The 12,018-nt window shown below is 36.2% G+C and overlaps 1 protein-coding gene across 3 annotated transcripts in view; it reads right to left on the minus strand.

Moving 5' to 3' along the window:
- LOC102234306 (CUB and sushi domain-containing protein 3-like) overlaps positions 1–12,018 on the minus strand; it is a 243,084-nt gene that overhangs the window by 199,147 nt on the left and 31,919 nt on the right. For all 3 annotated transcript variants that reach the window (XM_023330906.1, XM_005810786.2, XM_023330905.1), the window contains exon 3: positions 5,534–5,646. In XM_023330906.1, the coding sequence (XP_023186674.1) occupies positions 5,534–5,646 (113 nt within the window). The remainder of the gene's footprint in view (positions 1–5,533; positions 5,647–12,018) is intronic.

Consider the following 12,018-nt stretch of genomic DNA (forward strand, 5'->3'; position numbering starts at 1 on the left):
CAAGTTCATAACTCAGGAGACAATTCAGCCATTAGGACACCGGCTCTTGAGAACTTAGGGTAATCACACCTGGGCTTTGTAGTCTGACTTCAGAAAACAAAGATAGTCTGAAATCAAATCATGAATAGTCACTGAAAAGCAAACTTACTTCTTTATTTCAGGTTTGAAGGAAAGAAAATTCAGAAACAACTAGATTACCAAGAGTCCACCCCCGATTATTAATACCTTAAGTTATTTTTGAACCATTAAAAGTTAACAATCAATAGATAAAGCATTGTATGGAACCTATTTGTGTGTCTGGTGTTTCATAAAGGTACAAAACGAACAGCCTGGTAAATTATTATATGGATTGCATATTGTTTGGCTAGAAAAACATAAAATGGATGAAAAAAATACAGATAGATAATTACTGTATTGGTTTACTGGCAAAGAAAAATTTATCCACTAAAAAAACAACATTTTAAAACTCTGAGGACCGTGAATCACTTTAGCAATTAATTGATTGGAAACTCTGGCTTAGTTTGTTTGTATCCATGGGAATTAAACCTGTTTTGTTTCTAATGTTTTAGCTTGATGTGCAATGTTGTTGTAGTGTGAATAAAAAGTTGCTAACACATGAACAGACCAGAAAAAAAAACAACTGGGAACTTGCTGTTCCAGAATGTTACAATTCACGCTGAAAAACAGACTGTACCCTCTGAACCTTGTACCTAAAGATAGCTCTCATTTTAGCTGCCAGATGTTGCAGGAAGATATAGCAGATTGCACATGGATAAATAAAAACTTGGCAACAATAAGAAGAATTTTCAGTCTTGAAAAATGCATGTTGTGAATAATGTAAATGGCCTTAATATTCTTTTGAAGTTATGTATCAAGTAGACAGTATCACATGGTGATATCCCTGCAGTAAGAAAAGCAGGTACTTGATCATCTCCTGATTTTCTAAGATTGTTAACCTCTACGGAAATAAGAGTTTCAATTTCTGACTTTTTTTTTCTCCCAGGGTGTAGAACAATTTCAATTTTGAATGGAGGGGCCAGTAGGCCCACATACTGTAAAATCTTGGACAAGAACCCATTTCCTCACAGCTGTAAGACTTTGGATTATGGTTAGGGTCTACTACTATAGCAAGCACCCAAAACATACAGGCAACATTACAAAACCAGCATATTCAGGTCATGCAGTGACCTATTCATTCTGCAGAATGATTCTGAGATCACTTCAAGAAACTAAACAAAAGACAGCTTAGTGTAGTATCAGCATGCAGTATAACTTTGTGTTAAACTTCAGGGCAAAAAAGCACACATGAATAACAACATGCACTTAATATTGTACCAGACTTTAAATTTTTATGAGAACCCACACAAGAAATAATGTTTTAGATGCGGTGTTAGCCATCGGCAAACAAGTATTGCTGTCAAGAAGTCCCCAAATAAATTCTCGATCTAACTGAATCCTGCAAAAACAGCAGCTCAGAAACTCCGGGGGATGGCTTTATGTGCAAAACATTCTCATTAAACAGGAAACTAATGCATACAAAGCAATTTTAATCTAAAAGTGTCATAAAACATTACCTGATGTATAAACAGAAGTCATTCTACAGGAAAACTAAATAAACAAAACAATGATATGCTGCATTATAGTGTAACCTACACCTAAATGTCTATAACCTTTTTGGACCTAGAGAGAACATAGTACTTGTTTGAAAATTGGGGAAAAAAAGTTAATTATGGACATATTTCGCCTTTTCCACAAACTTATAGTCCAGATAAGAAAAATAGCAAAAGGTTGCATGATTATACTAAAGCACTTCACTGAAACACACACACAATAGAAGTGGGTCTGTCTTGTCTCATTCTACATAGCAGCAGTAAGGAGAGAGTTATGCGAAAAAGTGAATGAGGAATTTCAATTTGAGATTTCTCTGGGGTGAGCTATTTATTTCTCCTGTATATCTAATGACTCTGTAGCCTTTGAAGAAGATGGAAGTTTGACGGAGTCGCAGTGTTGCGAGCACACTTTCCCCACAGGAGAAGCCAGCGTAGACCAGCTTCCCAGCTAGATGCTTCACTGGTTGCTGAGATGAGCAGAGTGTTTTTATGCAGGTGGGGAAAAGTGTACTGACTGAAGCTGTGTTAGATCACAGTGCAAAGCAGCTGGTAAACAACACATGCTCATACATGCAGACAGACACTTTTCTGGCTCAACGGACAATCTGCAATGGCACAAACAATCTGATTTGGGGGGGAAAAAAGAAATTATATTTTATGGGTCAAGTATCCTAAAAACAGGCAGGCACATTTGAGACTGAGGTTGCAATGCTTTTATTACAAATACAAGCATCACCAAAGGTGAAGCGTATGCTGTGTCATATATACTGTATGTCTAGTCAATTTAAGTAGTAGCCTTCATTGCCTGGATGCGTTACACAAAAGGCCCCAAATCCCAACACCTCAATAAAAGCAGTTTCATCTTTCCAACATTTTTTAAGCAACATTTTTTCTTGAACCCAGAAAGTTTCAAAAGTGGCTCTAATCAGTAAATTCAATTCACAGAAATACTTGATATATCGACAGGCCATTGAGAAATTAGATTCAGTCGGAACGTGTCCTTCATTGCGTCCTTCTTGTAGAGGAAAGATTAAAATCCAATTGTGGTCAAGATTCAATCATCTCTAACACTCTTAAAGCATCACACATTCTTAGTCATAAGAAAGAGCAGCACATACATATTCATGTGAAAGACAAAGCTAACCACTTTGGCATAAAAAGGACAGTGCAGGCAGCGAGAGAGTCAGCATGGCAAGGAGTAAATATTTTATGGGTGAGTTTAGGCTGTTCATGTGTTTTTAAATGATAAACCTAAAAAAGTTCAGTAACGGTTCACTTGCTCTCCTTTAAATTTTCTTAATGCAGTTACAACAAAAGGATCAATTGCTGATTGTAAACAACAGATCAAATCTCCAAATATTGTAGGGCACAAAATGGTGACCATAACAAATGTGAAAGGTCACCAGTGATGAGACATAAAGGAGCAATGTAACACTGTAATCCATGAATAAGGATATGCAAAATTTGTAGATATAAAATATCAGAAAGAAGATTAGGTGCCCTCTTGGCCATAAATGTCAGAATAAATTGTGCAATTTAATACGAGGTTGTATTGATATTCAATTAAGTTTTATTTAATGTGGATTTTCTGTATGGGGGACAGTTTAAAAATATTCCTAGTACAATATGCTCCTCCTAGTATTTAGTTAAATGGGTGGTACTGCGCATTTTCCAGGCACATAGTGACATTTTATAGCAAAATGAAGTAATTGTTACTTTCAGTTGTAGATATCAAATATGACTTAAAAGAAATTTAACACCACCCTTTGATGACATGAAATTTTAATCTGTAACATAAGACAATTTCCTGTTGTGACACTGCCTTCAGCACAACAATGCTCCTTTATTAAGACATTTAGAACAGTACCTAGGAGTGTTGGGCTGAGATGTAGTTCATTTGATAATCTCAGCAGACTAGTAGTTCCATCAGGTGTTTGATAATTGCTGCTGCTAGTCTGAAGGGGCTAAGTCAGGGAGTCGGAGTAGAGGGGTGCAATGTGGGGCAGAAGCTAGGCTGGAAACAGCAGCTCCAAGGAGGAGCTTTATGAGAGCAAGCGTTAAGGCGCTCCTGAATGGTTCCCACGGGAGATTAAAGTATTTCTCAAACATGCATAAAAGAATCAAAGCAACACCCCAGGTATGTTTTTGACGAGGGAATAACATTATATGTAATAAAGCTTGATAAGGTCAATTTTATATAATTCCTCCTCTCCTTACCCATATAAATGTCCTTTAGTAGTAAATTTTTGTAGCCAACAACAAGCTCCACAAATCCAGGCCTTGAGGGCCGGTGTCCTGCATCTTTTAGATGTGTCCATGGTTCAATATACCTAAAGACTTGACTGAATCACCAAGGAGACATATCTAAACGTTGCAGGACACTGGTCCTCAAGGCTGGGATTTGACCCCTGTTCCAGATGGATACTTCACCACTCTTCTTATAAGAATGATCATTTATATCAACAGGTTTGTTTGTTAACAAAGACTCTCGTATTAAGCAATATCATACGTTTTAGACAGAATTCAGGATACCTATTCATTTTGAATCAACAACTCTGTGGTCAAACATTTTGACAATTGAGTGTTCCTTGAGGACAATGATCCTAAACAAATGCAAACTGTTTTTGAAATAGACAGAGCTTCTGCAGCAGCCTGTCCTCAAACCTGCAGAAATAATTTTTTTTCTCATCCTAAGACTTCAAATAATGTAACATTATCTTGTCATATTCTTAGTTTATAGGGCAAACACAAGAACTGATGGTGACTAAAACATAATTTTAAGGAGGAGTGGGACTTGTAGGAATTTATGCTGCAATCCGGATAATGTACTGCCACGCTAGACGATTAAAGAATGAGTGATATACCTAAAAAGCTGAGCTGTGCAGAATATGGGATGGGTTTATCATTACCATATTAGAGCGTTGGCTCAATCCTTAATCTGACTCCCACATCAAAATAACGACAAAACTTAGATAAAATGGCCACAGAATAAACTGGAGCATTTCCACATGTATACTAGTATTTTTTTTAACCATATACTGTAAGTTAGCTTGTAATTTTTTAAAGGTTTTTAAAAAAATAAAAGGTAGATAGTACAAAAGACATCATGGTGAGAGAATGTTCAAATGGACAAATGGCTTTGTTAAAGGTCTTAGAGTGGTAAAGTCTGGGGTAGGCGAAGAAAGGAGAAGGAACTAAATAGAGGTAGGGAGAGTGACTGAGACCAGAAGATATGTTTATCAACAGTCATTAGCAGTCAAGTCCTACTAATGACCACATCATTTGAGTCAGGTGTGTTGAAGCAGACATCTAAAAGTTGCAGGATACCAGCCACTGAGGCCTGAATTTGAAGACTTCTGATATAGCAGTAAGAAGCTGGCAGCAAAGAAATAGGTAGAACAACCAAGACGATAGATTCAATTAGAACAACATAAACAAGAAATAATAAATACAAACATTGATGGGGGAGTAAACAATTGCATCAGAGGTCTGTGATCACAGAGAGCGATAGTTTATTTTTAGAAAGTTCTCCACAGCTTTGCTTCTACAACGATATCTTGGTACATCAATTAGTTCAACTAATTCCCATTGCCATCTGCTTTGCAATATTAACTGCACCTCTGGAGTAGCAAATGAGGTTCAGAGATTTTAGGGGCAGGGATGTTGATTTAGAAAATATGAGAATGATTTGCCTAATTGAAACACCTAACTGTTCCATAACTCAAGAGCAAAGTCCCAGAGTAATCGGTTAGATTAAGTGTGATCACACCTTTCTCTCTCAGGAATAGGCGGTCTATTTTCCCCATATTGATGGATTCTTCCTTTTAAATGAAGAGCCATTTATGCAGAGCTGCCTATTTCATGTAAAAGACTGTCTTTTTCTTACGGTAGGAGTCAAAGAACAGAAATGATGCTGTTCTTACCTTCATAAGCCACCTTAAATCCATGAGCGCTTACTGCAAAGTCACTGGTAAGCCTCAATGAAAAAATGGAATCAGAACTGGTAACAGGCGGAGGGATGGTAAATCCTGTTAACCTGCAGACAAGAGAGGAGACCTCAGTTCTGAATGTTTGAGTTCAGTCACAATGTAAGCACATTAACTATCAATACTGGTAGTTCACATCAATACATCAATACTTTCATATTGATGAAATTGTGCCTGATTCCTCATTCCTGGTGAACTGTTAGATTGATCAAACACATTGCATAACATTCCATGAAACCTTTTTTTTTTTTTTTTTTTTTTTTGCAGACACCACACCACCTGGAACACAAAGTCCCATTTTGAAACATGGTGGTGGCAGTATCATGCACAGGGAATGCTTTATATCAACAGGTACAGGGAAGTTAGTAGGTGGATGCAGCCTGAGGTACAACACGTTCACAAAACATACAACCAGAAGTACAATTGAACTACTGAGATCAAGGGACATTCATGTCCTGGAATGGCCAAGCAAAAGTCAAGACCTAAATCCAAGCAAGAATTGCAGACTGCATAAACACACACGACCCAATTTGACAGAGCTTGAGCTATTTAGCAGAAAAGACATATCAACCTGTAGATTTGCAAATGTGGCAGAGACACTCTCGAATTGCTGTAAAGGTGGTTCTAAAAAGTATTCATTCAGGTTTGTTGAATACAGCTGCGTACCACACCTCATTTCTTTTACTAGCAACTGTATTTTCTATTTGCAACAATCATTGCAACATGTTAGAAAACTTAATAAGCAATTCCTAATGTACTACTTGCCTTTTACACTTTGGGAAAAAAGTTATGCAAAACATACATGTACAAAACCTTCATAACAAATAACGGCATTGTTCAATCTAAAGAAAAAAAAACTTTCAGAACTGAGATGAAGTGTAACAACTGGTAATAAACCAGAGTACTATTCTATCAAAACCCAAGTAGGGAACCCGCCCCTATTGTCGAAGATGTTTCAGGGCTCACAGCTATATTGTAACAGTCTGATTCATTGCTGCATTTCAAATTAGGTGCAGATCCAAACAAATCCATTTACTTTCATGACGTCGTAAAAGAGATGTGTAGCTGACCATTTCTCAGCAGAAGCTGCGGATGTTCTATCGACCTTTCACAGCAGTGAGCCGGGCTGCAAAACATGAAGTCAAACTTGTGTGCAGTAGTTGCCTCATGTTCCATTACCTCTTATTGCTGGTTTTGAACCCATTTAAAACTGAATCTCAACTTGACAATAAGCCAGGTAAATAATGTCTGTAGCTTGCCAAACTTTGAAAACAGGAACCCTCACAGTGACAGCAAAAGAGAGGGGGCTGTATTTACAGCTTCAATAGAGTTTCCAATTACAGCACAGTGAACTGTGCAGTAAATAATTACCCTTTTTGAAGGTACTCACAGCATGTCCAGACACTACCAGCGGCAAGCAGTGATGCAATTTTAAACACAGGAAACATAACTTAAGTGTGACCTTGCAAGATGCGCGATCACTCTAAAGACTATTGTACTCAATTTATAAGGAACTTTGGTTTAAATTAAAAGTGAAGGCAAGCTTGGGGTCTATAAGAGTCAGTGTTTGTGCATTTCAAATGATAAACAGAAAAGGAAAGAGGCAGGACGCCATTTATTTGACACTTTGTATCCCTTTACTGTCTAAGGTTTCTGACTAATCGCATCTGCTTTTACCGTTTAAAAACTGGTCGCATGCTAAACTTTATAGGAAATATGTTTTACTTTGCAGGCTCCACACATATATCAAGCTGAAAAAATTAAATCAAACTTAGCATTAACTTAAAGGGAGGATCTACAAATATAAATTAAAACATTAACAATTTTAGTCTCACACTGCAGATTTGTAGAAATTGCTAGTGTGCAAAAGAATTTACTTTATGAAGAAAAATGTCATGAACCAATATACAAGTTCACTCTGACCTTGGTTCAGAACTACAAAAGTAACACTTACAAGCTGCATCATATATCAGAAAGCCTTTAGTAACAAAATTCACTGCTGTGTCTGCAGGGGGTGAAAAGGAGTAGGAGGAACCCACAGTACTTTTTTCAAGTTCAAGTAATGTATTTTCAAAGAATAACAGTTTGATGTGTAGCTTGGAAGTCTTTAAAATTACCCCCTTTCCCTTAGTTTGAAGAGGAGGATCCATGGGGGGACTAATTACTGGCTGAGAAAAACAGAACAGAATAGGACAATCAAAGTTTGTGTGGCGACCTGCTCACACACTGATGGGCCAAAGGCACCCACCAGCTCAAGTGCATTGCAGACTGAGGTAGAAAAAAAGCCCTTACCTGCAATAGTAACAGAAAAGAGAAAAATATGAACACCTAACAAACCTGTTATCACTTTTAAAAAGCTGATTGGTGCATTATCTGTGAGTGGACTGAAAATGAAGATAAAATGTGCAGAACAGGAAAAAGATGTGCTGCTATGGCAACATGTGATACAAAAGAGGAAGGACAAGCAAGAACCGATGCTGAGTTGCAGCAACATACAACTGATGAACAAGATCACAGCTCTTCAGGATCCAAAATTCAGACAACTGGAAAATAAATGAAAAACTACATAAAAACATGTGGTCAAGTGATTAATACGCGAGGACAACAAAAAGGAATGGCAAAAAATAAAACTGGTCCTGAAGACAAAATAAAGAGAAGATTCCATCTTGCAAAACATGAATGTATGCTTGTTGATTTGTATAGATATGGACAGATGTCCACCTTAAAAACACAATTAGAGAATTTTAATTCGCAGATGGATTGTTTGAATTTAATTGTTTTAATTGTTTCAATTAGGAGAGGGATAAGTAAGGTTAGATCTGTGTTAAATCACCCCTTGATCTAAGCATGGGTCTAACATAAAACAAAACAAAAAAAAACTCAAAAGGCTCTCACACCAATTACAGCCTGTTGCTTTGGCAACAAGATAATCTGGTGAGTAGATGAAAAATGTCAAACAATTAAACACCAATGCTTTCCTTGTCTTTTCAAACTTAAGAGCCCATGATTTAGATATTCAAAAGAAGTGTGCACAAAAATTACTTTTGAGTTTGAGCATCAACAAAAATATGTTAAAATAGGTTTTAGCTTGAGGAGGTCAAAATAAAAATACTTATTTCTATCATTTAAATGAAGCAACATTTTAAAGCAGCTGAGGAAGTATATCAAATGTGAGCAGTAGTTTTTATGTCTAGGTTTGGCTGAAATGATATAAAATATAAGGATATGATGAGAAATTGGCTGGTGAATGAAAATCTTTAATTCAAACTCGTGCAACACAATCAGTGACCAGCCAGTCAGAAACTCAAAAGCCAAGTCTTGTTTTGCAACAAGAGTAATAAGAACACGCTTTGGTGCAAAAGTTATAACAGAGAAGATAACTCTATGTTAAGAATAAAGACATTTAAAGATGAAATCAGAATTAGGAACCTTGTAAAAAGGAAACATTGATTTCACTGGAGGCCTCAGCAGCTTCTCAGTAGCTCACTTTTATCATTTCAAACTTCAGCCTCTGTGAGTCATGAAACACATTTAATTGGAAAATGTTAGAAGCTTTTGGAAAATTTCAGAGTTGTACACACTGTGGAGACTGTGGTTTGCCACACTAATTGTGCTAATTGTTAATTAGCATAACAATTAGAAATTCATTAATTATAAACTTTTCAGAACAAAAAGGCTTACTCAGTTCTCTCTTTACATAATGAGTTAAATTGCTGCATATCAGTAAATCTAAACTGTTGTCTCTTTGATAGTGTTTCTTTATTTTGAATTAATCTTGGAGAACAATTAAATATTTAGCTTTATGTTACACTTTTAGTTTGAGCCTTGCAAAAAATGATTTGTTCAGGAGTCAAAAAACTTGCAGCATCATTAAACTTGATGCCGTTTCTGTTGCCCGTTGGATTTTGACTGACACCTTTTCCAATCCTCACATGATTGTACTGTAATTGTGTATTTTCAGTGATCCAGGGAGAGACAGCATTGTAGCCTTTATCAATTTCAATTTGAGCAGAAGATAGAAGAATTATTTTGGATGTTGATAATAGTAGTACTAAAAGTAAAAGTGGAATAGGATGAAATCGGTGTCGACAGGTCCAAAAAATTGAAATCGGCCACAAAACTGAAATATCTTGGATCATATTTTAACTTCTAAGGGTAGCTATAATTTAACATTTTCAGCTAGCAAAGATTTACAGCTAATTATAAAATTATTCTCGTTTGTTTGAATATGATATGAAATGAAAAGTAGTTAACCTCTTTGGGAACCTTTTAAATTTAAGAGCTTTGTTGGCAGTGAGGCAATATTTTCAACATATGAAAAAAATTACTTCACATAATGATTTAGTTTAAATTTGAGCAAAATATCCTACTGTATCTTCCTGTGGTTTTATTTATATTATAATACTGTGTCTGTTAACACTCTAGAATTTGTTTAAAATATAAAATATGCCAGATCATTTGGTGTTTGTCAGAGAATACTAACCTTTTTTTTTTTGCTTTGACATGTGATAAAAGCAAGTTCAACAGAAGCCACAGAAGGTCAGAACCACACAAGTAAAAAAAAAAAAACTTTCATAAAAGCCCACAAAATAAAAACTTTGAAGTGCCAGAACAAGTTTCAAGATCCAATGTTACACACTCTGAGTTACTACAAGTGTAACTCAGAGTGAAAATAGAAAGAAGAGAGAAAATAGAGAGAGAGAGAGAGCAGGTGTCATGCATCTGCATTGGTTTCCAAACCAACCTGAAATGTCAATGCGGGTTTAGAGACACCAGGTGCCTGAGCAGCTACATCGTCCCCTGCTTATGAATCACAGCAAAAACAGTGGCAAAAGAATGAGTGTATGTGCCTGGGAACAGAGGGCCAATAATTGGCTGGACAGATGCAGCCTTTGCTTCCACCTGAACACACTACATCAGCCCTAAAGGCAGCTGTCACACATTCCCGCCACCTGATTAGTGTGTCGGGGAAGGAGTGTGCCATAGAGGAACAGAAGAGGGAGACGGAAATGATGTAGCTCAATTTGTCTAACTCTGTGTCTATCTTTCTCCATCTGTCTCTCGTTCTATGTTGCATTAGCTCTGTAGCTCTGAATCACTTTGTTTCTCATTTCATGGAATCATTTATTATCTCAAATGTTCTTTTTTGGATTGATTTTGTTCATGCTTCCTTTAGACGTATTTTTTGAATTATTGATTCTCAGCAACAACATGCTGTCACCTATGTAATAGAAAAAGTGTTATGACCGGTATTGCCAGCCATAATTTAGTAACCAGCTAAATTACACTGCTTGCCTTTGGTTTGTTGTTTGAAACATGAAATGAGAATACAAAGCTTATCTGTTACTAAGGTGAATAATGACCCACACAACAGCCTCAAGCTAGGAATAAAAGAACACATTTTAAAAAATCCAACAGCAATTAGAAGTTTATAAGCCTCATACATTGCAGCATTTTTCCTGAATCATAACATTTTTATTGCATTAAATCATAATCTTCTCACTCTCTCTCCCTCATTTCAAAATGCTTTTACATCAGTGCTTTCTCTAAATGACTTTTTACTGATACTAAATTGTTCACTTTGGGTCTTTTTCACTCAGTAACACCCTCAGCACTGAGGAGTGTCATTATCAGTACAGCCTGGTAGTGTTTTAGTTTACTGATTGGAAGAAAAAAAAAAAAAGATCAGTCAACCACTCCGGTCAACAGCCTATTTCTTATGGTATATATACTTATGTGGCATTTTCACCTAATTTGAAATTTTACCTTTTTAGACCCTTAGGGGAGTCTACAGCTCAACGTTGGTGTGTTGTAGAAGGAAAAATTTTAAAACTTGTGAGACATGGATCTTGAGGACCAGAGTTTGGGAACACTAAGCATGAAAAATAGAGAAAAAGAGTCTTCATGTTGTCAAATTTTAATATTGTCCAAATGAGTCAGTGGAAAATATTGATAATTTTTGTCATTAATTACATAATTAAAAATGCTGACAACAAAAACAGCAGCTGCTCTTTAAAACTGGCCTAATAAAGCAACAGTTCCTATTGTTTCCATATCAGCCGAGGAATGGACTCGCAGTCCATTTCAAGGACAAACTCTAAAATTAGCAGCAAAAACTTACAAGTAAGTGGAGTTAAAATGTTAAAAATTGTTAGCAAAAGCTTATTTCTGTTAAAATAAAGTTAAGTTGATTGTATGCAAGTCAAGTCTGGTTAAAGGTGCAGTATGTAACTTATATAGAAAAAATTTGTTTTACATTTAGAAACTTTCACTATATCATGACAGTATAAAGTGAGAGAGAAAATCAGTAAGAAAAAAAAAAGAATTGAGCTCCTCTTATAAAACTGCTGTCATTTGCACAAAGCCAGGAGGGGGGCTTCAATGCTGTCAGTCCAACTCATGTATACAATAGTAAGTAAGTT

The sequence above is a fragment of the Xiphophorus maculatus genome, chromosome 3 (assembly GCF_002775205.1).
Source record: "Xiphophorus maculatus strain JP 163 A chromosome 3, X_maculatus-5.0-male, whole genome shotgun sequence".
In the NCBI taxonomy this organism is placed as follows: Eukaryota; Metazoa; Chordata; class Actinopteri; order Cyprinodontiformes; family Poeciliidae; genus Xiphophorus; species Xiphophorus maculatus.